This window comes from Diadema setosum, chromosome 8 (assembly GCF_964275005.1).
Source record: "Diadema setosum chromosome 8, eeDiaSeto1, whole genome shotgun sequence".
NCBI lineage: Eukaryota > Metazoa > Echinodermata > Echinoidea > Diadematoida > Diadematidae > Diadema > Diadema setosum.
Genome location: NC_092692.1, coordinates 35795154 through 35823098, shown reverse-complemented (window position 1 = coordinate 35823098; position 27945 = coordinate 35795154). Strand labels below are relative to the sequence as shown.

At 37.8% G+C, this 27945-nt stretch overlaps 1 protein-coding gene across 1 annotated transcript in view; it reads right to left on the bottom strand.

Moving 5' to 3' along the window:
- The window catches only part of LOC140232225 (uncharacterized), a 78069-nt gene that overhangs the window by 33643 nt on the left and 16481 nt on the right, over positions 1-27945 (bottom strand). Inside the window, exons 3-16 of the mRNA XM_072312359.1 lie at positions 27683-27796; positions 20685-20822; positions 20300-20410; positions 18754-19038; positions 17282-17320; positions 15525-15691; positions 13176-13346; positions 6874-7018; positions 5433-5602; positions 4174-4335; positions 2534-2678; positions 1872-2059; positions 1247-1420; positions 241-388 (exon numbers count right to left, since the gene is read on the bottom strand). Coding sequence (XP_072168460.1) covers positions 241-388; positions 1247-1420; positions 1872-2059; positions 2534-2678; positions 4174-4335; positions 5433-5602; positions 6874-7018; positions 13176-13346; positions 15525-15691; positions 17282-17320; positions 18754-19038; positions 20300-20410; positions 20685-20822; positions 27683-27796 — 2157 coding nt within the window. The remainder of the gene's footprint in view (positions 1-240; positions 389-1246; positions 1421-1871; positions 2060-2533; positions 2679-4173; positions 4336-5432; positions 5603-6873; positions 7019-13175; positions 13347-15524; positions 15692-17281; positions 17321-18753; positions 19039-20299; positions 20411-20684; positions 20823-27682; positions 27797-27945) is intronic.

Genomic DNA, 27945 nt, shown 5'->3' with positions numbered 1-27945 from the left:
ATGAAAAAGGTCATCCTTTTCCAGTACTCAATCGATTACAGGTGAACCACTTCGTGTGGGAAGCTTCTTTTATTGCCGCTTTGTGTAGGGTCTGTGCATTGTGAACTATTTTTTTTAACCGGAAATTTTGATAGCAGCTTTATTGGTAACAATATCAAAATGCTCCCTGTCTTTATGAATTGACTAGAAAGGCAATAACACGTCAAATGAAGGAGACACTAAGTCATATTTTGTCCTCACCTCGAAGGGGACAGCCGACCAGCTCCGCCCGGATGACGATCTTGGGTCCGTACCATTCGTAGGGCATGATGCGTACTTTTCTCGTCACTATAGGTCTGTCCAGATTGCTGCGCGACTCCGTGTTGTGGTCACTGTTCCCTTCTAGAATCTACGAGAAGAAAAAGTCAAAATTAAAGGAGAATGAACTCCAATTATACTCTAAAAATTCATAACTTTTGAAGGGAGAATCCGATCTCCCTTAAACTTCACTGATGTATTCTACTAATATTATCCCCATGTACTACATGCTACTAATATTGTCCCAATTTCTCAAATCACTTATATTTTCATGTGGATTTCAGTCCCCTTAAAACGCTTAGAATTAATTCGTAGGCAACAAACGAACGGGGGAGGTGTGATTACATAAACATAACCAGGTCATTGAGGGAGCTACTCTGTTTTCGTTTTCAATACAGTTCAAACATTGATTTCGGTTTCGATTTGAGCTTAACATGGTAAACATATGACGACCTGCAACGAGGAGAAATATTTTTTCCTCTGCCATTCTAAGTGAGCTTAGAGCAACTGTTTCCAACGAACGCAGACTTAGTGACATGATAATGATATAATAAGATGAGATGAAAAATGAAAGAAAATATCACATTGATGACGATAATGACGACAATGACGACAGTGCCAGCAGGACACAACCATCTGCATCATCCACTAGCTAGATCCAAAGCAATGTTACGATCATGCTTGAGAGTGCCTTGCCTTTTCCACGGTGACACACAGAGGTACACGAATAAGCTTTTCCACTTCATATTCATATCATTTGGTTTTACGATCATTGACGATAGCAAAAATAAACACATCTATTGATTTCACAGTGACAAATCTATGTTGTACAGGGTGATTCAGGGTCCTACCTGAGGTTTATGACCAAGGAAGATTGAACCAAGGATCTACAACAAAATGTTAGGACTGACACATTGCGTAAACAATCGAGCTGCCTTTCATTCCTTACCATCTGCCGTCCTTCGATGTCACGGTAGAACAGCCAGGCGTCATCATCGGACTCGTTTGTGGCGCGTACGCTCCAGTAGGCCAGCCGATAGGCCGTCACCCAGCGCACGGCTTTTTGGTCGCCGGGACCTTGTGTGATGACGGCCGTGATCGTATACAGCTCTGGTAAATTGACCTCGAATCATCGGTGGAGAAATCAACCATGCAAAATTAGTTTCTTTTACTTCCTATATAACCATTATGTCAATCGCCAGTTCTTGTGTTGACAAACATACACATTAGCTGTTTCGTTTTCACACGTTTTCACACGTGCTTCAGATATAATAAAAAGTGATCACACACATTGTCGAATCTACGATTCATCCACCATCCGAGGAATCCTGAGTTCCTGACCTGAAAAGTGCGAAAAAAAGTTGTCGTGTTTTTCTTAACCAGACATTCTTTGATTAATGTATTTCATAAATCATTACGTCGGGCAAGCTCATGCCGATTTGGCGACGAGTGAAGTGCCTAACCAACTGAGAAACAAAATGAAGTGTCAATTGTAACAATGTGCACATGAGTTGATAGTGAACTGACTTATGAACACTGGAGGAAGCAACCGTACATCTGCTGATGGTCTTTACCTGTAGCCATTCATTCCTGGCGAAAGTCCCCCTGGCGCCCCAGAAGCCATGTGGGCTTGGCGTCCCTTCGTTTCGCTCAAGATGCAGCCGACCGTTGAATCCAGGAGACGCGTAATAAAAAGTGCTGGCGCTCATAGCTTCGTCGGGGATCTTTTGGCGGGATTCCAGCCCAACGCGCTGGTTGCAAACTGTCGAAAATTGTTAAGCGGTCATCAGAATCAAGATTATTTTGCTCGATTTCCCAATGATATTAATTCGAGTAATAATGCTCGACGATTTCGTTCGGTTTTGACCATTTGTGGGAAAAAAAAATTGCAATGGAGCCTTGGCCAAGAGTGAAAAGTCAGTATTGATCCGTTTTTGTTGTTGTTGTTTTTTTTTTTTGTTGCCTCTTAATATTTATGATCATGATAATATATTTTTTTATCGACTGTATTCTGTATTTTCTGAAAGTGAGAATATGACAAGTGATCAAACAGCCTGAAAATGATAGGGATATCATCTTTAAACCTACATTTTAAAGAGGTTAATCTAAATAAGGCCAAACAGTGCCAAATGAAAAAGAAAGCTTTTGGCATCTTCACTGAAGAAAAGTTCAAAGCTGTAATCACGGCGTTTGTATGGCCCAGAGAATCGTTGAAAATGATGGGTCTTATATTTACCTAGATTTTGGCAGCCAGTGAATTCCGTTCTCATGCAGATGCTACCGTGCCAGGCAACAGGGTTGAGTCTGATCCGTGGCGTAATTATGGGTGGGTCCAACGTTTGGCGCAAAAGAGTCATCCTGTCCCGGTTTCCGATGAATCGCTGTAGTACGAGCAGTGTCGGGGAAAAGTTACGGAAGTGCACTTAGTATCTCTCTATTGATAACTGTGTATGGTAATGATTCATTATGATAATTGCAATTATGAAAGTAAAAGATAAGGGGTCTTCTCACATGCTCGACACCCACGAGTCATATGGACCACGAGCTAGACATTGTGAAAAGGTCACGGGAAGGTTCACGAGTCATACAACCCACAAGCTAGATACCAAGTAAAAACATACCTATGGGCTCGTCACTAGCAGGCAAAAAGGCCCATGAGTTCGACACCACGTGCATTGATGGCTCGGTCACAAATACCATTAAGAACTGCTACGAACGCAGTACAAACGATTTTTGGTGTTTTAGACAATTCCGTAAGATCTTCTTAAGAAGGCCGTACGAAACCAGCGTTCGTAGACGGTTCGTAAGTTCGTAGCCTGGTCGATGGTCTTGTCCAAGATTTTTTTTTAACTTCGTACGAAACCCTCTCTTCGTAAGGCGGCCGTACGAACTCCAGAATTCGTACGAGCGCATCGTTCGTACGAACCTTTGTGACCGTAGCTTGAGCCCCATGATGTAATGCTTAGCTCGTGGGCCTTGTTTGCCTAGTGTCGATCTCAAGGACCGCATAACTCATGGGCCTATTTCTGTTAATGTTCACTTAGTGTCTAGCTCGTTGGTTATATAGCTCGTGGGCAGTATGACTCGTGGGTTGTATGACTCGTGGGCAGTATGACTCGTGGGTTGTATGACTCGTGGGCTGTGAGACTCGTGGGCTGCATGACTGCGTGGGTGTCGAGCTGGTGATGTGCTCACACAAATGATATTATGATAACGATTGCAATGATTACATTTTATATCCATCTGCTGGATACCGGGATCACTGGTAACATCTCATTGTTCGGTCTCACCTTCCTACAATATCTTTCTTTAAATCAGTCCCATACATCACAAAATACAAACTTATAACTAGGACTTTCAGTAGATTTTGATAGCTGAGTTACGCTTAATGTATGGTGCCTCGAGCGAAACTGAAAAAGAAAGAGAAACCATCAAAGATTCACTAGATCGAATAAGATAAATAAGAATTTGAGCTCCAGTTCAGGTTTTGGGATTTTTATGACACAAGCGTACTAATTCCATATTCAATTTGTTGTTCTTGTTTGTGTTGTTGTTACCTCTACACATTTTAATATCATGCTTGATAGGTTGTCGCGGTTCCGCTTCTCAATATTTACTATAATCATTCAAGCTATGCTGTAATGCGGTCAGAGGCAGATCGTAGGGTTTCTTATTCACCGTTATTTTCATCTAAAATGATTGTTGTCTAAATCATTATTTTTTTTTCCTAATGTACACATATGTTATCAAAGATCATTGTTTAGAAACTAAAATATCTGTAGAAATCGTAGAAGAAAAAATTAGATATAACTCTGTATTTCAAAATATTCTAGTTAGTCCTGGACGGTGATGCACTTTATCGTTTTAAAAACTCACTCTCCTTCCATTGCTATCGCGATAGGGAATCAGAGCACCATTCTCTGCGTCCGTTGTGTCTAGATAGGAGATGGTGTACGCCTTGACCCACGCCTCCCGGTCGAGACAACCCTGTGTGATGACGCTTTGAATCCGCATGACGTTGACCAGGCCGAAATCGATCTGCAAAGAGCGGAAACGCAGTGAGAATATTGTATTCTTTCAACACTCTGCGGTAGTGTGAATAAGAGGCTTGACTTATCCACGTACAGGATGTTTAACCCATTACATTCCATCTTGGTGCAGGAGTACAAATGGGTAACAGGCTAAGATGATTAAGCAGCGATACAGCAGAGGCCTCCACGGGTGAATAAGACCGTGATATTTCCACTATTTTCTTACCACTTATCAAAGCTTCTCTGAAGAAGAAGAAAAAAGAATAGGAAATATCAAATTTTTGTCAGCTCGAACTAGGTACTCCATAAGTTTTCTTTTGCAGTCCAACTTTATATCAGCTAATGAGCCTAGCTTCAAGTTGTTGTCATTACAATTTGTCGATAAATGATCATTAATTGATCTGAATAATCACCGACTATTCAATGTTTGATGCAGTACACTAGCCGTCGCATGTATATAGCCCATGATATTTCTTATCATGGATACTACTCAAAACACCGGAAAAAATCCATGTTTATTTAGGTCGACGAAGGGGAATTTGTCAATCAGTCCGAGTTCACACGAGTTCACACGATGTTCAATTCCATCAACTCCATGTAATTACTGCCCATAGAATCTTCAGTCCCCTAGAATCTTCAGAAGAGTGACTGACCGGAATATCTGTTCAAAATCATTTAACAAAATCGATTGTAATATGTCTTGGATGGATTCATCAAATTAATAGTATCGACTGCACAAACTTTGGCCGCACGATCAAAATTGCACTTCAGCTCCGATCTGTTATCTTATTCCATTTTATGATGACATTCTCAGTGATCTTGAAATTTAAAAACACCGTTTGTGATTGGCATATACAGATTCATCAAAGAGACAGAAATGTTATTGCTCATTTCGGGACTTTATAGAACGAGGAAACTTCGCTTCAAGACCGTTTTATAGATATACAGAGAAGATTGTTGTCTTCTCTGTACAATTGTATGCATTGTTTTTGTCACTTAAGAAAGTGAGATTTATGTTTGTATATTGTGGAAAAAAACGAATAAATATGAACTTGAACTTGAACTATAACTATAAGTTATGAGATCAAGAAAGTATCTGGAAACCTGAATCCATTCTGCGGTGGAAACACCTGAGGCCATCCAGCCATATGCCCTCTGGGTGAGGAAGCCGACACGCCCGGCTCTCGGAGTATGGTCTTCGTCGCTCCATGATGATGCAGTGATTTGGTTGTCATGGATGCCATCTAAGGAGACCCCAACAACCTCATCACAATCTGGTAGTCCAAGGGTTGCGTACATGTGAGCAAAAATAGAATATCAACATTGAGAATAATGCAATACACAACTAAGAAAAATATGGTGAGAAAATGCTGAGAGGAAATTATGAAAATTGTCTGTTTCGTTAAGTTACCTGTTGGGACTGACTAGTCATCAGTTTTCAAAACGGGCAAATTTTGGGGTGTTGATTCAAACGCTACAGCAATTTGCTCACGTGGACGTTAGAGATGTGCTTCAGCATACGGCTGGATGTAAGTACAATGTCTTTCGATACGCTATCCTCGTACTCCTGAACTTTCTCTGAAGCATATGCATGAAATCACATGCAAATGCGAGGGTATTGTTCATACTAATAAAATAAATAAAATAAAATACTTAATTATGCATTACTTTAATGGAAACAGCATTTCGCGCTTGCATCTTGCCATGGCTTGATATATTATCGGTCTTCACAGTGATGTATCCGAAGTTTCTACCGGCTCATTACCAGTTATGCGTCTTTTCCCCGTATTTATTGATCTGAAGTACGTCGCGGAGGGGGTGTTGTCGTTGTGGTTAGATGTTTGCTCTTCGTTATTCGTATTATGTTGGGTTTTTTGTATTTTATCTACATGCGATAAAGCCTAAATGGCTTTAGAGGAGAAGGAAACCCAAATATACATGTGGTTTGAGCAGATGCAACAATATTAGTAGAACACACCGGTGAATGGTGAAATCTTGACCAAAATTTGACAATCCGTTCAAAAGTTACGGATTTTTAAAATTTCGGGGCGACCGCCGCTGGATGAGAAGACTAGCACAGTTTGCAGAACGATAGAAGAAAATATCAAGAAAATGCGACAAAATCTTATTTGTACGAAAAATACTCATTCCTTCAATTTGATTGACACAGTGTTAAGAGCTTTATCATCCCACCTGCTTTCTGAAAGAGGTAGATCAAGTGATCTTTGATTATGCTAGAAAAAGGAACACATATTATGTTGATTCTTTTTTTTTTTCTTCATATCATTCTTCGTATATGAAGCCACAAACTGTAGTATAGCCTTCACTTCACTTTGACTGTACTTAAGCTTTAAAGATCCATAACTTTCGTTTGGATTGTCCGATTTTTCAGAGATTTTCACGGATGTGTTTTAGATTCATTCAATACACATGCACATTTGTTTTTCTTTCCCTTTAAACACCGCCAAGTCTGGAAGGGATCACGATGATACATGCAGCGCTATTGGCTGGAGCTATGTTGGCTGACTCTCAATCAGCCACTCACCGTTGTCGAGACATCCCAAGACGGTGACGGAGAGGCAGATTTGTTCTTGCCATACCTGAGGTAACACGCGCAGACATTTAGCACGGAGTGGAGAAGGCATGAACGACGTGGCGTTACACGTTGACTCGCTGTTGGCCAGAAACGTCTGTCCGCAGACGTGCAAAGAGGACGAAGAAAACCATATCAATTCAATTCGATTCCAATCATTTCAATTCAATTTGATTTAGTTTAATTCAGTTGAATTCAGTTCTATTCAATTCAATTCAATTCAATTTTATTCAATTCAATTCAGTTCAAATCAATTCATTTCCATTTTATTCCTCATATGACATTTCTGGAGAATAGGTTGTTAGTATTTCAGACAAGCAACCGGCATGGTTAACGTTTCTCATGGCATGTTTTGTTGTTGTTGTTTATTTTTTATCCGAAAATGGTATTTTCCAAAACAGGAATTCCATGATTATGACACAGTTCTATCATAGGTAGATTAGACATTGAGCAGAATTGGCTAAGGAAAAACATGTTTTAGTTTATTGAGGGTACCAGTGTTTTAAGAATGAATACTACTTAGATAATTAACTAGGGATTTCCAAGATAAGTCACTATCAATGAAAAGCCCCGAATCCATCAATATATACTACCATCAACTTTTACTATCAACTTTCTTGATTTTATGTCATTAATCTTAATACGATAAGGAAGTATTTTCAAAGAGTTGCTGAAGACGTAAGGTGAGTTGTGTCTATGATGAGTTATCTATGTAAAGAAAAATTGAAATACTGCTAATTATACCGTAGTACCATATCATCTTTTTTTTTCAGATTCATTATAGCAGGTAATATCATTAGACCATGTATCCATTTTCGTAAGTAGTTCGGTGAAAAAAAAAAACAAAAAAAAAAAACAAACAGCTATTCATTTGGACTCGTCACTTGGTGTGATTAGCTTGGCAACTGATGAACTTTCAGGTAAACCAGGCCCGTAGCCAGGGGGGGTGCGTCGGGTGCGTACGCACCCCCCCCCCCCCAAAAAAAAAAAAAAAAAATTCTGAAAGGTCCACTTTTTCATAATAACGGTTTTTAGCAATTCTCAAGATAACAATCCAAATAAATATAAAGACACATTATATGCTACGTAAATGTGGAAGAGTACGTTTAACAATGTTAAAAATAATTGTACGAAACCCTTTTGTTGTATGAACCATCGGATCGTCCCCATGCACACAAACACAAATGTTATGTATCAATTTGTGCGAGCTATTATTATATTGGCACTGCATGCCATGGCCCTTGGCGCGTGTGACCGGTGTTTTTTTTTTTCCACTGGCCGCCCGAGTACGTGCGATTCGTGGATGACATTGAGGTTGACACTTGCATTTTTTCACCCGAACAGAGGTAAGTGGATGAAAATCTAATAGCCTCAAGTTTACATATATGATAAAAATTAAAGAAATTTCCTCGAAATTACTATAATCAAAAACCTGAGACATTTTATATCTACGTCTCACAAAGATATAGTACATGTATATATAAGTACATGTTGGCATGATAATGCCTGGGGATAGATTATTATGTCAACTATTTTCCATTATGAATGCATGCTCCAATCAAATTGCGAAAAGGTGGTCATGAATTAGCATTTCTTACGAACGATCAAGAGAGACAAAACAAAATGAAAGGCCTGTATTACTCCAGTTCTCTTGTAACACTCATTGGGCCATTATGCATGCCTAACGAATTATAATAGCTGCTTTTTCTATCGATAGCCCTTTTGCTAGTACCAACATTCGAGAAAAGATCATCTATCAAGTAACTGTACGATCTCCGTGCATAATCTAATGCTTTTAAACACACACTTATTCATATTTTTCATAAAAAAACACAGGTAATGAGCCGGATTGGGTTAAAATTCTCACTTACAGCTTTGTAGAAGTCTGAGTCAACAGTATCACACAGTACTTCAAGACGTATTATAGTACAAACGATTTCTTGAGGCTGCACCGTTTCAGGCTCTGTTCTGGATACGGCGGTAGAAACTCATTCTTTTTTGTTGTTTATTTTATCATTATTTACTAATCTCTTTTCTAACTTACAGGTAGCGGATTTCTTTGCAGGCCAAATTCGGAAATGTACTGTTGATTATTACTTATACATTTTCTCATGTTGTGACAGTTCTATTGGTTCTCATTTTAAAGTGAGCCAAAACCTAAGAACATTCTCACTTATAATTTCCAAAGAGTATTATGCAGGCACGCAAACTCATTTTAGTTGTATTTCATTTAAATGTAATGGGTAGGAGGGTATGAGATGGAAAGTGCTGAGCTATGAAGTAAAATGGTAAAGTAAAAAGTTTGTCAGATAGTATTACAAAAGCCTGAATATTGCAAGAGCTCCGGAATAAAAACAGTCAGTGAAAAACCCTATCTATGATAGCATTGTGAGAGCGTTAGACTGCGTTGTGACGCATCGTTATTCAATTTACATTCTTTATTGATATTTTCATAAGTATCTCAGATAATGAGTCGGATTGGATTACAATTCTCACTTACAGCTTTGTAGAAGTCTGAGTCAACAGTATCACACAGTACTTCAAGACGTATTATAGTACAAACGATTTCTTGAGCCTGCACCGTTTCAGGCTCTGTTCTGGATACGGCAGTAGAAACTCATTCTTTTTTGTTGTTTATTTTATCATTATTTACTAATTTCTTTTCTAACTTACAGGTAGCGGATTTCTTTGCAGGCCAAATTCGGAAATGTACTGTTGATTATTACTTATACATTTTCTCATATTGTGACAGTTCTATTGGTTCTCATTTTAAAGTGAGCCAAAACCTAAGAACATTCTCACTTATAATTTCCAAAGAGTATTGTGCAGGCACGCAAACTCATTTTAGTTGTATTTCATTTAAATGTAATGGGTAGGAAGGTATGAGAGAGAATGGAAAGTGCTGAGCTATGAAGTAAAATGGTAAAGTAAAAAGTTTGTCAGATAGTATTACAAAAGAAACTCATTCTTTTTTGTTTGTTTATTTTATCATTATTTACTTATCTCTCTTCTAACTTAAAGGTAGTGGATCTCTTTGCAGCCCAAATTCGAAAATGCCTAGAGACAGCTAGTAACCAAATATGCTACTATAAAGTTAAAGAAATAACCATTCCAGCATGTATCTTAGTGTGCACAGTAAGACAGATCAAATCAAATAGGAAAACATCTGAGCACTAAGCCTGAGGTCTGAATTTACACTCAACTTCTTCCAATGGCTAACGGATGTTTAATTTTTGAATTTCACTGACCTCCAAATTTCACAAAGAAAACCTTTTTAGCACGATGGTTAATATGACATTTGACTGATATTGGAGATGTTTGCGAATCGGATCTACTACCTTTAATATTATTAAATCTAAAATGATTATTTGAAAGTTCGGAAATGCTGGAAATATCCTACCACAAGGAGGCAAAATATAAATGGTTCACATTTACAATTCATTTTGTTTTAAAAATTTTATTTATTTTCGTTTTTGACAAACTCGCATACCAACGGCTGATATACTGTATAGTAAAGTGAATGTTTCATCTTCCAAACAGCATCCAGTGGGATGGAAAACTCCAACTGAAAGGTGGACACCGTGACCATACTCGCTAAAGAAAACGCGTAATAGGGGTCGTTTTTTCTCACGGATTAGATGGAAAGTGTGATGTACGAGCGTATATAATCAAAGGGTATCAAAAAGGCCAAAATTTGGGAAAATGGTATATTGTTCAATCATGATGAAGTACTTCTTTAGGGTGCAGGAAACATTTAAGGAATACTTGTTCTTAAGGCCCGAAAAAATCATATGATCATTACTCGTTTAGGGGCCATTTTGAAAGTCCATGTATGAGCATGGTGTCCACCTTTTAATTGTCGCTACCCCTCCCGGGACAGTATCAAAGGACCGTTTTGTTAATTAACGCAATCCCCCCTTCCTTTAAAAATCCTGGCTTCAGGCATGCTAACGCGGGTATACAATAGAAAAAATAAAAGTTAAAACAACACCAGGAAAATCACTGTTCTCAATTTTGCGGCGCGCTACGCGCGCAGAGTCTCGAACACAATTAAACTTTGCAACTTCCTGGCAAAATGAGTTTTTACTATTTCCTAGATGAAATACCGTAACGCGATTGCATGCAACAGACAAAAATACAAATTTCCTCGAGACTTTAAAACGTCATAAAAACAGTCAAAATTCACAATTTGCGGCGCGCTTCGCGCGCAAATTCTTACACAACTTTTGTAGTTCGGTCGTCCAAAGAATATATATATATATCTATATATATATATATCTATATATATATATATATATATATATATATATATATATATATATAATTGTGTGTGTGTGTGTGTGTGTCAACATTGGTATTGGTACCGAAGGTCCGTTTTTTTAGTGACCGCACCCCCCCTTGAAAAATCCTGGCTACGGGCCTGTAAACCAAACTATTCTTTTTGCTCTGTACTGCAAGATTACGATCAGTACTTAGCGGAAGAGAATTGGTAAATTATGAATGGGTCCTTGTGGAATACAACCAAACAATAGGGCGGAACAAATACTCGTGTGTCAGTGAATAGGCCTACATCGCTTTGTTGGCAAATCCCCTTTGGCCTTGTCGTCAATAATTCAGGTGGAGGACGGTGATAATATACGTCCGCGTCTACTACTTAGTATTATGTTTGCGAAACTTCCCCATATTAAAGGACAAGTTCACCTTCATAAACATGAGAATTGAGAGAATGTAGCAATATTAGTAGAACACATCATTGAAAGTTTGAGGAAAATCAGACAATCCGTTCAAAAATTATGAATTTTTGAAGTTTTTGTGTAGTCACCGCTGGATGAGAAGACTACTGCAGCGTATGATGTCATATGAGTACAACAATATAAGGAAAATATAAAGAGAATTTCACAAAAGTTCATCTTTTGAAAAAAGTACACATTCCCTTGACTCGTTACTGACATATGTTATGGGTAATATTATTCCCCCTGCCTTTGGAAAGAGGCAAGTCAAGTGCTCTTTTATTATGCCACAAAAATGAAAATATGTTGAATTTTCTTTACATTTTCTTTACACTGTTGTACGCATATGACATCACAAGCTGTAGTAGTCTCCTCATCCAGCAGTTCCAACTCAAAAAATTTAAAAATTCATAACTTTTGCATCGATTGTCTAATTTTCCCCAAACTTTCACTGATGTGTTCTACTAATATTGCTGCATTCTCTCAATCCTAATGTTTATGAAGGTGAACTTGTCCTTTAATGATATCCACTCTTAATTACAGCGTATAACGTGTCAAGCCTTTACTTTATACACAAAGACTACACAAGCACACACACGAACACACACATGCACACACACACACAAACGAATTCATACAAGCACACTATCCACCTGTTTTATACCGTATGTGGAAATGATGAAACAAGTGTATGAGGAATGTTAACCATGGTCTACAGTAATAAAAGTTAGTGATTGATAACAGTCATTTTCTTCATTTCTTTTCTTTCATCTGGAGTCCGCTAGTTTGCAGATAGCCCTGATTCTCTGTGTTATGATTATTTTATTCCCTCTTCTTCTTTTTTCTGGCGGGGGGGGGGGTGGGGAATTCGCATCCCACACATAATCAATTATTAACTGATTAACGATGAGTACCATCATGTCTTACCCATAGGGCCTATACAGTTCTTCAGAAAACTGTTTGTTATACATAACAATTGTATGGCAATGGCTGTAATGGGCAGTATCAGTTATTATGGTGGAGTGGACACTAATGGGGAAAAAACACTTGTTAGAATGAAATACAAAATGTAGTAAAGTCTACATTTCATCAATTTCAGATTTTAATACGACGTAGTGTAATTCTTTTCATATAAAGTTATTGAATTAACAAATTGTGTATGACAGAATAAGATAATATTTGATGGTAATTCAATCAATTTTTTATGATTCTAATAAGTTCAGGAACTTTGAAAAAGAAATGATAAACTCTTCAAAATACGTAGAAGGAAATGATATTTATCAATAATGAGATTTTTTTATAGATAGATAGATAGGTTGATTGATAGATAGATGGATAGATAGAGATATACAAAGAAAAAATATATATTCTGCTTTTAGACCAACACCGCAAAAACTAATGCGCTCCAGATTTCTCATATAAAAAGCCCGCGTTTTTTATACAATAAAAGCTTTGGTTAATCAGTCGGTGTAGTAGATAAAAGGAAAAGAACTGTGATCACCAGGGGGTACTACAGACACTTACCAGTTTACGCTTTTTATCGGGAGACGTGTAATCCAATAAATTCCACCACCTCTCGCCGTCGAGACTATAGTCGACCCTGAAGGAATCCACCCAACATCCGGCGAGTTGCGAGGTGTGTCCGCTGCCCCTGGTCACGAGACCCGTGACGATGACGCGCTCGCTGTAGCACACCTGCGAGTGTGGCAGAAAGGGAGCAAGTGAAAGGTATGTAAGGGTACTCTAGTATAATGATAAAACATAGTTTTACATAACTGCAGAAACTGTCAATTTGTGTCCTTATTATCATTTTTACACATAAACTCATGCATAAAAATGTACGAAATAGCGCTGTGATAACATTTCAGTTGGGCACATTAGTTGGGCATTGTTTAACAACGAAAATGAGAAATTTCAGTAAAAAAAAAAAGTATTGCAGTCTGAGAACATATTATCCGATCGTGGTTACCAGGTATGCTTCATTAATGATTATCGACAATCGACATATCGGGATACAGAAGTACACATAATCATCCCTCTTCCGCGTTAAAGTGAATCGCATGCAGCTTGTTGGGATAATTGGTGTGACACGATGTAATATCGTCACCTAATGTTTTACCTATGTATCCATTACTGAACTAGGACGGCTCTTAAGGAATAAAAGTCGGATACACCGACTTCTATTATACTACACTTTTGATCCCAAGATTCTACAAAACAACTCATCATCCTAGAAAATTGCTTCAGTCTGACAGGTTTAGCGATAGACCTTTCAGATATATATTAACCAACTTACAAATGGTGGAAGATGAATTTTTAGTCATTCTGAGAGTCATCTTTTAACTTTAATTAAGGCTCGTTTCACTCCCCAATACCTGGAGCAATTTTGCTTAAAAGAAATTGTAATGTTGTCCTCATCAAATTGTTAACTTCGAATTTTGCTGCATATCCTAGACTAGAAAAAAAAATCAGAAAGAACTTATCAAATTCACTACATCTGCACTATATAACAAACAAACATTCACATTAACATCAATAATCTGACATATAGGGGCCTAATTTCAGGTTCCATTACGAGTTCAGTCAATTTAGAGACTTTTGATTATTCTCCGATCAATGGCCAAAGAAATTCCGCCATACAAATTTGGGGAGGAGAAGAAGAAGAAGAAGAAGAAGAAGAAGAAGAAGAAGAAGAAGAAGAAGGAATCTTTACACGCTGTTGGAATACATTATACCGTCAACTTCGTGTTGCTCAATCAAGATGTTGCATGATCCAGAAATATGCGAAATTGAGTAACTAATGAGCTTGTTTGTGCTAGATCACTTTTCTCGTCATACAGAGAGCAGCAATTCGCGGATTCATCTGTACGCGACTGAAGCGACGCTTTCGTGACATGAAACATGATCAAAACGTCAATCACCTGATGGTCCATTGTTTACCCACAAAATGGTTTCATTGCAACCGTTATGATGACTCGGACGGCATGATATTGCTATAAGTGGTTTCGCGCAGACGGAAAGCAACGCAAACTATAACCCAAATTCGTATATCTTATACTAGATTCCTTCAGCTAATTAAAACAGTAAAATAGTGAACGCCAGGTTCGTATAGGCTGATTCTATCGAATTATTACCCGAGGGGAGATAATTCCACGGAGACTGACATGTCTAATTTCCGCCCATGTCGTAGAGGCGAGGACGTACATGCTCAAAAACAGCGATTCTCATACAGTGAGGGTTCATTTTGTGAAAGCCACTCGCGTACAGTCACTTTTGACAGTGCGTCACTTAAAGTCAGTGTCTTCATTACCTCCCATTACACCACTCTTCAAGAGAAGTGTCAATATCAAAGCCAGCTCGTATACTAGCCCCTGTGCACATTTCCCTGCTGAATTATCAATCTCTTCTCTCTGATGTTCAAGTGGGTCCTACTTTACTCGTTTATCAGCGAAAAAAATGCAGTGATTTTCAGGACATAGCAATCCAAGGCATTCATGTTCAAACAGAGAATAAACCTGCGTAGACTAGGTGTCCAGAATAGCCCGACAATTTTAACGCTTTGGGAAGCGCATCTATTTGATTATTTTGCATTGAAAGCGTGTTTTTTTTTTTTTCTATTCATATTTTAGACTTTGATAAACACTGTTGCTGTCACGTGAATGTGCTGGCAAGTACAATTTATATGGATTACATGAATATTCTGTTGCATCACAGAATGTTTATCACAGTGAATTCAAATTCTCTCTCCCTCTATCTATTTATCTATCTATCTCATCCCTTCTCTGCACAAAGTTTTCCCAAAACTCTCACATCAGATTCTGCATATTTACAATCTTCTTTTCGGTGCTTAGGTACTTAATAAGGCTTTAATACCTGCCACCACTCATCGGTGCTGCTAGCGGAGGGTATCCAGTTTATGCCCCCTTCCACATCGGCTTGATCGGGTGGATGGCCTTCGATGTGACTGGACGCAGAATATGTCGCGTTGAGTCCTCCCGTAGACACCACAGTAGACATCGGCAACGGACATTGGGCATGAGCTATGTTGGAAAAAGAAATAGCAGTCATAAAGCTTTTTCAGTTCTCTCTCTATCAACCCAAGTTAATCGGCAATAGACCTTTTAAAAACACCATTCAATCTCTTTACATTCTTATATGAAAAGTTTCTCCTGAAACCAAAATGTCCACCTCCCGTAGAAACAGCTGGATGGGATAGCTCGCCGCGCTGAAAACAGGGGCCATATATTTGAACTCATGCTCATTACTGTAACGAGTAATTCATGTGAATCTGTGTTCGACATTCACCATGATTCAACCTTAAAGGCCCGGTCCCACTGGCCGACGGACACAAAGCGTATGCAGAAAGGACACAGCGGACGAGCAAAATTTCGGGGATGGCTTCATCCGCTTTCATCCGCTCCAGAAATTGACAAGATTGGCGAAAATTGGCGGTAACAGAACGGAAATAGAACGGACGTGGGTAGTATGTAGCGGGGATGTTAAACGGATGTTCATCGGAAGCCTAGCGGATGAAAGCGGATGGAAGGGGGTGACAGCTCCGAAGGGGTTACCGGAGATAATTGCGAAACGGACGCATAGCAGAAAAGCGGATGCAGAGGGGATGCTTTCGAAATGCTTTATATACGACATCCTTACATCCTTTCTATTAACGTGCTATTAACGATGTAAAGACGTTCCACGTACCATATCTTTCCTCCCTCTTTCCGTTTTTAGCTGCAGCGGATGTGAGTTGCGAGGATGCCCAGAGGATGCAGAGAGGATGCAGCGGACGTTTAAGGGATGCCGCACGGACATACAACGTTTGTTGCTCGTGTGTCGCGGATTTACATCGTACACAGCGGAAAGTTCATCCGTTCTAAAAGTTTTAAGCAGCTTAAAACTTTTTGCACGGATGAAATCACAGTGGACGGATGCTCGATGGATAGAGCGGATGAAACACGTATGCGATGGGTACACAGCGGATTCGTAGCGTTTTCCAACGGATGGCAAGATTTTTTGTACGCTTTACATCCTCTTTGCATCCGTAAGTGCAGTGGGACCGGGCCTTAATTCCTGTTACCACTGCATCTGCTCCGACGACAACAACGCCGATCTCATCACAGCTTATTACTGTGATGAAACACGTAGGTCATCACGAAAGGACTCAACAGATGGAGGAGAATGATAACGCAAGAGATCAGGAGGCGGGAAAAGAGGAAGCAGACGGTGACGACGAAAAGGAGGTAGTAAGAAGAGATAGAGGAACTCAATATGATATTAGTACCCGCCAATTTGTCATTTCCTTTTCTTGAGCGAATAGTAACTGAAGCAACATGCAATATATGAATATTTCATGGTTGCATCGTTGGCATCAATATGACATTGATAATTAATAATCATTGCTAGGAAAACTAGTGCCTAGAAAATGACATGCCGTGATTGCTATCAATCAAAAAACAATCTAATCAAGTTTCACATCACCTATACACAGTGTCATCGGGGTGCTTAGTCATTAAAAAAATATACCACACAGAGAGAAGAGTAGGAAAATGTTGTGTTTGTTTGGTTGTTTTTTTTAACAATATTTAAAAATGGAAAAGAAATAGATATGGTATGTAAAAATGTCTTACCGGGCATTTGCTTCATATCCGGTTGGAAGGCATCGCAGACTGTTTGGAAAATTAAGATGGGAGAGAAAATTTACTTTAACTCATTTATTTCAAGTTATGATCTGACGATATATTGGTTTCAAATGCCTCAGTATTAGACTGCCTTGTTAGGGCTGTGGTGAATGATATGTGAATAGTCAAGTACTCAAATGAAAATGATCACAGATTATTGAGAAAAGTCTTCTTTTTCGCTAAACATGAGTGGTCAGTAATGTTAGTTCATGTTCAATGTTGTTGGTTTATGCGTCAGTTCGATGTAGGCAATCTCATTTGGGAATGCGTGTACGTGACAACTCGATTTATGTACTAAGAGGCAAAGAAAACTTTGAAGTTCTCTGGATCGTCATTTTGCGTTGCTTCTTACCTTTCATTGTTTCATTTTTCTTGCTGAAGTTCACCTTCATTAACATAAGGATTGAGAGAATGTAGCAATATTAGTAGAACACATCATTGAAAGTTTTAGGAAAATCGGACAATCCGTTCAAAAGTTATAATTTTTTGAAGTTTTTGTGCAGTCACCGCTGGATGAGAAGGCTACTGCAGTGTATGATGTCACATGCGTCCAACAATATAAGGGAAATATAAAGAGAATTTCACAAAATTTCATCTTTTGAAAAAAGTACACATTCCCTTGACTCGTTACTGACATATGTTATGGGTAATATTATTCCCATTGCCTTTACAAAGAGGCAAGTCAAGTGCTCTTTTATTATGCCAAAAAAGTGAAAATATGTTGAATTTTCTTTACATTTTCTTTATACTGTTGTAGTCATATGACATCACGAGCCTTAGAAGTAGTAGTCTCCTCATCCAGCGGTTCCAACACAAAAGTTTTAAAAATTCATAACTTTTGCATCGATTGTCCAATTTTCCTCAAACTTTCACTGATGTGTTCTGTTAATATTGCTGCATTCTCTCAATCCTTACGTTAATGAAGATGAACTTGTCCTTTAATGTGTACAGTGTGATCGTATTAACTCTTTCATTTCAATTCAATTCAGTTTAAGTTCATATGATCTATAGGGGTTACATTGTATATGATATGAGCACAAATTATATTCTGTTAATTTTATTGTAAACACACAAAACAAAACCCACATCTATTACCATGATATCATATAACATACTTATCGATATCAAAATCATTGTTTAGGTTGTACAAATGTTAGAGAAATCATGACGGGACCTCTACATAAAAAGCAAGCTTGTGTGACTGTAAGAGCCGAATCATCGTACGTACTGAAACAAGGGGAGGGGATAGAAATTAAAAAAAAAAAAAGTTTAGACCAGCCGAATGATAATACCAAAAAATACAAGTGGAAGGTCGGATGCAGCATGAAGTAAGGGAAGGGTTTTTTTTTTAAGCAACGATAACGAAAACAAACAAACAAACAAACGATCAAATTATATTAAACAAGTTAAAAAAAAAGTACTCTTGTCTATTCTGGTGAACGTGTCTGTGTCGGGGGAGTACAGTTGCGGTAGACGCCGCGCTCCGTTTAGAGTATAGATGCTTTCGGCGGATAGGATGCACGCCCTGTCGTTGTACGTGTACACATCACGGTACTTGAAGGAGCGGCACACGAACGTCTTCTCCCGCAGGCACGCAATGGCGCACTTCTCGGCAGTGATGTTGGCGTTGCCGATGGCGCGGTTCTCATAGTGAAAGAATCTTGTGCTGGGCAGGTGGTGGAAAGCCTGGAGCGAGTCAGTTTCACCTGCAGATAATGCAATAAGATTACATACTAAACATTGGATACTATATTAGTAGTAAGATTCTAGTTACGTTCAGACGGTGATAACTTCGAGGATCGGCTCGTAGTTAAGTATGGGGCGCCCAGTGTCTCATGGTCTCTTTCGTCACGAAATGACAATTTCATTGACAAGTGACAACGTCAATTTCCTCTATGAAATTACTGTTTCGTCGACAAAATTGTATTTTCGTTGAAGAAAGTGTAATCTCGTAACGAAATGACCGATTCATCTTGACGAAAGAGACCTTGCCACACTTGGCACCCCATATTTAACTACGAGCTTATCCTCAAAGTTCGCTTATCTGAACGTAACTATAGATAATAATCGTAATGATAATATTTATTTGTTCACTTATTTATTTATTCATTCATTCATTCACTCATTTGTTCACTCACTAACACATTCAGTCATGCATTCATTCATTTATCTGTAAAACTTATTTAATCATACATGGCATGATCAGCATGAGCAGTTTTTCATAAAGGTCCTGCGACATTATATAAAACACAATCCAAACAAGACCGTGATCCAATCTTAACACAATAACCATCAGCAAACAATCCCAGGTCAGCTGCAGTAACAGAACAAAAGAATCAGACAGATGAAATTATCAACAGAGTAAAAAAATCTAGGGTTATCTTCAGATTTTTGCACCTCTCTCTCTCTCTCTCTCTCGGATTGATAGTAACTCTGCTAACGGAAATGCTAATGACGATGACATTAATAGTCTTCAATTACGAATACCCAACCAACATCATTGTTTCTCGTTTTTATACATACGTACTTTATTATAGAGTGTGTGAATATTACTTTGGGTAAAGAGGCAAGGCACGAGTAGACAATGCAAGGAAATGTGCTCACTGAATCCCAACACCTCAGTGTAGATATCAGTGATAGTGCCTTATTTGACTGAGTAAAAACATCACTCTCATAGACGGATCTGTTTCTATGCATCGCGATGGAGACTAGCAGGAAATAAACCGAATAATATTTCAACCCAGTCTATCAATCTATGATTGCACTGTACTCTTCGCAGCGACATTGTAAAGTGCACCCCATCCTAGGAATGATAGAATGTTGAAATCCACCTAATCCCAGCATTCAGGTCAAGATGTAGATTTATGTGGATTGTAAATCAAGAAATGAATATCCATACGAGTTATTAACGCGCTGACGCCAGCTGCTTAGTGCGTGAAGACAAGTCGGTGATTATCATCTACTTACAGACGTCAATCTGGCAGTAATCCCACAATATTTCGCTGCTCCATGGCGGTCTGTAGTAGCACCACGGACTGTCTCGTCCGTCGGGGTTGCGGCAAAAGTTCTGCTCCAAATCTGGCAAAATGCCAAACATGAGAGTGACAGTGAAGCATAATGACATGGCTCTTAGATATTTCTCATTGACAATGCAAAATAGCACGCTAATATTAAACCGCGGTAAGACGCAACCATTCTTTTTGCCAGTCAACTATAGTCAAGCATTCTTAGCAGAAAGTTATTCACATTTCATCCTCCTAGCTCACAAAAGAAAAAAGTGTAATAAAATAACACTATCGAAGATCAAATCATCGCAAAAGAAATACCAAACCAAACCAAAACAAGACGATACCTGAATCAGGAAATGTACTGTCATTCACGTCTTCGTCGTAAGTTTCGTTCCAGTAAAGACATCGATAACCCGATTCCGTGTATTCGGCAAATCCTCGGTAGTCATCACCCGTGTCGTTCGACCTACAACCAGCGTGTGCTATCACATCGAGAGTATGGAAACACACGTATTTAAATTGAAATTCCAACAGGGGAAGCACAAACGGACATAGCTGAAATACCTTGTAAGAATATGAGATACCAACTTGAGCATGATACGTCTTATCAGAGGAATGCAATAATATCTTCATGTGATTTTGTATTTGAGACGAAATCGTGCACTGCTATAATAAAAGCTGTCCAATCTCTCTTCACTTCAAAAAGAATGCCAAAACTATATGGTCGGATGGGGGAGTCCTTCCCCAGACTGATGAACTTTTGGTTCGTGAATGTGTAGAAGTAATCATCTAACCGAAGCTTCCTCCTATGGCATAGACATAAAATGTACAGAGTCTTCCAACAAGTTAACTTTGGATAGTTGGACAGATGAAGAGTCTGTCCCTATGCGGTCACCTCAAAGAGGTAACATTTCTTTAGCGTAATCATGTAGACACGACACTTCAGAGCTGACTTTCTTCACAGATTCAGACAGTTAATATGACACCTACAAGACAGGAAAACATCATTCTGTGGCCGAGCTGAGCCGAGCTCAAGATGAGCAGTTTCATCACGATAGGGCATAACAAGGATGCCGACGAAATTTCTATCTCATAAAAATGTTTCCAAGAAAAACTGATAATTCAATTCAATTCATTTCATTTCTTCTCATTTTTCCTCTAACAAAAATAACACAGAGAAAATCAGGAATTATATCATACAAAGCACATTTACATTAGAAAGTGCGAATATATACGATAGTCAACAAATAGAGATATGGATACATAACAGAAAATACTAAGTTATGTTTACATGGGAAAAAGAGAACTGAGAGGTCCAATAAAAAGCAATGTTTGTATAATGTGAACCACTGAAGAGTTTCTTTAAAAATACTTACTGTAGTTACAAATACATAACACAAAAAAGAAATGATTGAGACAGAATGGAACAAACACCAAAGTAACAGACAAAATTGATGATTAAAGGGAACCAAAACCTTCGTGTGAAGTTATTCTTATTCAAATGCGTAATATGTTCAAATTAATCGCTGCAAGTTAGAGCCAAATCGGGCAAGGAATATTAAAGGGAATCCCGGCTTTTCAAAGTTCAGCAATCAGTAGAGGACAACAGACAACTTGTGACGTATTTGTGGACATGTCTCCAAAGGTTCACTAAAAAAAAAAATCACATTTTTAGCTTCTTCTCAACAATGAGTGTAACTCCAAATATGGCACAAGGGAATGTATTTTGCAAGCACATATTTGAAGTTAAACATTGTGTTGATAAGTTTCATTAAACATTGTGTTGATAAGTTTCATTCTTTTTCATCCAGACGTAGAGCTACACCAGAAAATTTGGCTAGTCTTGGTGCTAACCTAGACAGGGCTGATTGGTCTAGTGTTTATGATAATGATGATATAAATGTATCGTTTGAGAATTTTTCAGGGATAGTTAATAGACATTTAGATGAATATATTCCCAGATTAAAAGAAAAGTCAGTTAATTATAAAACGTCCCCCAAATTACCATGGATTACAAAATCTCTTCTTCGTTCAATAAATAGGAAAAATAAGTTATATTATAAATTCAAAATGAAAAAAAAAACTGAGAAGTTAAAATATAAATACACTTCGTATAAAAATATTTTAACGAAGATTATACGGTTGGAAAAGAGAAAATATTATATGATTCAGTTAGAAAAATATAAACATGATATGAAAAATACATGGAAGGTGTTGAAGCAGGCTATGAATATATCAAAAAAGAGATCAGAAATTATAAAAATAAGACATGATAATAAAGTTTTTGAAGATCCTAATGATATAGTCAATATTTTTAACTCTTATTTTTCAATGATTGGAGAGAATTTGGCAGAAAAAATACCGCAGTCAAATGTACATTTTTCTGAATTTTTAGGTCAATCCAATTCCAGTTCTATTTTTTTTGTTCCAACAACAAAATATGAAATAATAGATATTGTTACCGCAATGAATAACAAGCGAAGTGCCGGTTATGACGATATCAGTAATTTTATTTTAAAGGGGATTATATCTTCAATTGCTGACCCACTTTCATATATTTTCAATAAATCCTTATCAAGTGGTGTTTTTCCTGATTTTATGAAAATAGCTAAGGTTTTCCCTTTATTTAAAAAAGGAGATGATTCTGATATATGTAATTATAGACCTATTTCTTTGCTTTCATCTTTATCTAAAATATTGGAAAAATTGATATTTACAAGAACAATTAATTTTTTGAATTTGCATAATGTTTTTACAAATTCTCAATTTGGGTTCCGTCAGAAACATAGCACCATTCATGCTCTTTTAAAGTTTATTGACCACGCTGCGCACACTATTGATAATCATTCTCATCTTATTGGTATCTTCCTGGACTTCTCCATGGCCTTCGATACAATTAATCATGAAATATTACTTTATAAACTGTCTCATTATGGAATACGCGGGAAGGCCTTGGAGTGGTTCAGGAGTTACCTACAAAACCGAAAACAATATGTATCTCTGAACGAGTACAGCTCGAGTTTAGAATTCATTAAATGTGGCGTCCCACAGGGTAGTTTATTAGGACCTTTACTTTTTATCATTTATATCAATGACTTTTGTAGATCATCTGACATACTCTCATTTATACTTTTTGCTGACGATTCAAATATTTTCTTTTCTCACCAAAATCCAGATACTCTTGTACGCATAGTTAATTCCGAATTGAAAAAAGTAACTCAGTGGATAAGAGCTAATAAATTATCTCTTAATCTTCAGAAAACTAAGTATATGTTTTTTAGTAATTCTTTAGAAGATTTAGACACAGGTATTGTTCTTGATAACACTTTGTTAGAACGAGTTCCTCATATAAAATTCCTTGGTATCACAGTGGATGATAAACTTTTGTGGAGGCCGCATATTACTAACATTAGTACAATAATTTCACGCAATATTGGTATTATTAATAGACTCAAGTTTCATATTCCATTGTCCTCTTTGTTGACGTTGTATTTTTCTTTAATTTTACCTTATCTTAATTACGGACTCCTAGCGTGGGGTAGTGCCCATCAAAACTTACTAGATAAATTACTTTTGTTACAAAAAAGGTTATTCGTATTATTTGTGGCGTCCCGCCACGTTCCCATACAGAGCCATTATTTATTAAACATGAGATTTTGAAAATTAAAGATTTGTATTTTTTTCAACTTGGTCAGTTTATGTTTAATTACAATGTAAATGCACTTCCCAGTATTTTTAATTCAATGTTCCCACGGAACCAGTCTTTTCATGATTATCCCACTAGACAATCTAATGAGTTTCATTTACCCCTCCTGAGAACTTTATTGGCTCAGAATACATTTATATACACTGGTCCTAGATTTTGGAACTCACTGAGCTGTGAAATAAAAAATTCCCTATCTTTGTATTCTTTTAAGCGCAAGTTGAAACTTTTTTTTATTAAATCCTCCCTGACATGTTTTTTTTTCCATTAACAGCTATAGTTTTTGTTAACCTCAGAGTTCATCATCCACCCACCAATCATTCAAACACTGAATTTATTATTACGTAAAGAAGTAGCCATTACAATCCTTGCTCAGCTGCATGCAGCACCAACTCTATGAAGCACATTCTCTACCATCCTCTGTTCCATTTCCCATATTCAGCGTGTAGGTATTCTCTCATTCTCTCTTTTCTTCTTTCTTTCCTTCCATACTTTTCATCTATTCTGGCAAGTTGTGTCATGTTGTTGCGTTTCTTCTGTTTTGTCCCGTCCTGTCGTATATTATATTCGTCACAAGTGTTTGTAAATAAGTAATTTATAGGTTTTATGAGTGGTTCACAATCTACAAGCTTTGCTTTTTAGTGGACCTCTCTATTCTTTCTTCCTTTTTTTTTTCAACTGAAGCATGACTTTGTATTATTTTTTTTTTTGCCAGTATGCGCTCCTATGTTTATTGATACCATTTATTAATTAAGAGAAATGTTCTTTGTTTATGATGTAAAACCTGATTTATCTTGTGTTATGTTTTTGTTGAAAAAGAAAAAAGAAGAAGAATGAAAATAAATGAATTGAATTGAATTGAATTGAATTGAATTGAATTGAATTGAATTGAAGTTGAACCATGTTTATATGTGAATCAAGAGAAAACTGTATGATAGTGAAACTGAATGGAAAAGAGAAAATGCTTTAATACAGTGAAAATGAATGGAAAGTTGTCCACAAGTCAGCAGTTCCATCAGGAGTTAATTAATTTTGTCGCCCTCTATACAGTTCATTTATTCAAACGGCTGTAGCTTCCTTATTCCTTATCCGATTTAACTCAAATTTGCAATGCACAGTGATGAATGACTCAAATATTCAAATAAGAGAAATTTCATTTGAAAGTGTTGGTTCCCTTTAAGTGCTGATGGCATTGGCCCCACACCTCTTGTACTCTCTTAGGTACGAGAATAAAATGACCTAGCGCTAATGATTCGATAACTACGACCTTCTTGCAAAAGTCATTACTGCTAAATCATTATAATCGCCAAATAATTCGACGCCCAACGATATTTTAATCATCTTTCATTAACTTTATTCAAAATGAACGAAAATGAAAATAATGAATACTGAATGGTGTGCATCCCTTGAATTTCTGTTCACATGTAGCTTTCATTTTTTCTGTTCATTATATACTAGACCATCAATCAATGTCATCTCTGCCCTAGAATAGGTTTCTACTTTGAATGGTTTGAACTCTGCCCAAGTGTCGGCGAGACTCGGCTTAAGATCCCGCCATTTTATTTCACGCTGACTGTGGCAATCCCCATTATGTGTTTTAAATCCTGGCGGAAATACCAAGTGGTCACCTGACGAAACTTTAACCTCGAAAGGTAAATCACTTCATATCACGACGACATGTCAATGACTTTGTGTAGAAATTTCTTGATTGGATAAGGCTGATTAAGTTTCCCTACTTCTGACCCACCCAAGGTGAAAAAGAACGATCTACTTAAGGGCGACCCTCTACCGACACTCAAGGGGAAAATTGCTCGAACGTGGCCACGATATAACCAATTACCGTACATGTACGTATCATGCGTATGACACATAAAGCAGATGTACTTCATCCCGTAACTGTTCGTATATAATATGTGTAGGCCCCTTTGAAGTGTGTGTGTAAAACTACTTTGAAAAAGATTTGAATTATTTACATTGATTCATTTAAAGATGCATATAAATAATGCACTTGTAAATAACTCACATTTAAATAACTATCTTTCCTTTTATCATTCATCTTTTTTAAGCATAGGGCATTCCCTAGTCCCATTCAGAGCCACAGAGGCCTGCTTTACAAGGGAGCCCTGCATTAATGCACGTTACAAAATGTACACAACCAATAGCAAAACGAGCGAAGTATGATCCAGTTAACAGAAAATAAATTTCATTGAACAACAAAAGAAACACGTAAACAATGACAAATACGTATGAAAAGGTTAAGCGAAAAGATAGGAGATAATGAAAGAGGTTTACGTGTGTACTTTTGCGTGGATGTGCATATACCACCATTATGAACCATTGCCTTTCGTTTCGTTTCTTTCTTTTTCTCTCTTTAGGTACCACTTTTGCACATTCATCATGCAGGATTACGAGTATACGGTTACAGTCGGGATTTTTTTTTTTTTTGTGAGTAGCACTTTCATTAAAGCTCGAGGTATTATTTGAGAGTCACTTGGGCGGAAGGGATTAAGCTCTATCTACCAGTAAAAGTGCATGGTGATGTGGTCAGTAAAAGCGGAGTCACTATAACACAGCCAGAGAGGTTTTCTTATTGTGTTGATCGATGTCACTGCAGCCTAGTTCATGGTGTTTTCTCATTTACCCCAATTCAAACGCTTTGCGCTTTCGCGTTTATCGTCATTGATATGCCGTCATTACCTGATTACTACATAAAAGAGAGTGATTTGGATCACAATGTTGGCTATTAATGATTTCACCCTTTTCCTTTGTGGTAATTACAGATATGTGTGTGTTGTCAGGTTGTCAGGTTGTTGTTGTTGTTGTTGTTGTTGTTGTTGTTGTTGTTGTTGTTGTTGTTGTTGTTGTTGTTTTCTGATGTCAGTGGGTGGATGTGTACGTACGCATTTCCAGCAAGTCATTGCCGCATATTTAATATTGTCATTGTTGCACAAAGACATATAGAATCCAGCTTCTTGATTGGCTGATGTCAGAAGAAGTTTCCATTGTAGCGAAAATTGCTATCTTAACTTAAAAGATGTTAAGATGGCAATTTACGCTACTTCTTCTGACAATAGCCAATCAGGAAGCGGGATTCTTACAATTACCATGACATATGTCATTGCAACAAGATTGCTATCATAGCAAAGTCATAGCAACGTTTTTTTCTCTTTGCTTGCTTGTTTTTGTTTTGATGTGGGGGGGGGGATTGCGAATTGCAAGTGGAGCCCACTGATCTCTAAAGGATGTATCTGGATACCTCAGTGGCACATTCATGCTGTACAAACAAAGAAGCCGTCGCGCCGCCATATTGATAGGCACGCTCTAATGCACGACCTTTCCAGCAGCGATTGTCTCCATGATCACGTGATGTCTTGAGTTCCGTGCACAAACGCATGGACGATGTGCGTGGTAAGATGGCGGCGCGATGGCTTCAAAGCGATTGGTCAATAAAATGTCTGGATACTCCCTGTAAAGGTACTGATATCAGGCCCTAATGTTGTTTTCTTTGATCTCCGAAGTTATTGTTACGTCATCTTTGATGTACAGCGAAATGTACATCGACGCTTTCAGATGGCGCCAACTGTAAATGGCGCCCTGAAAATGGCGCCACATTCGCATCAATTGTCTGCTTCGTCTTACCTCTACAGGGCTCAACGCGACAAACGCTGGGCCGAACATCGCCGTTCATGTCCGTGAAGTAGCACCATGGCGAAGTTGTGTTTTGCATGATGCGACAGTGATTGTCTTGCAGATCTGCATAAAAAAAAAAGTAATGACGTCACAACAGAAGTTACATGCCACTAATGATAATGGTGTACACTCTACAGCAGTACATTCCACCGCTTGATGTTCGTGTGGTGACATAAAGCCGTAGCGTCGTATCGCAATCATAACATACATTC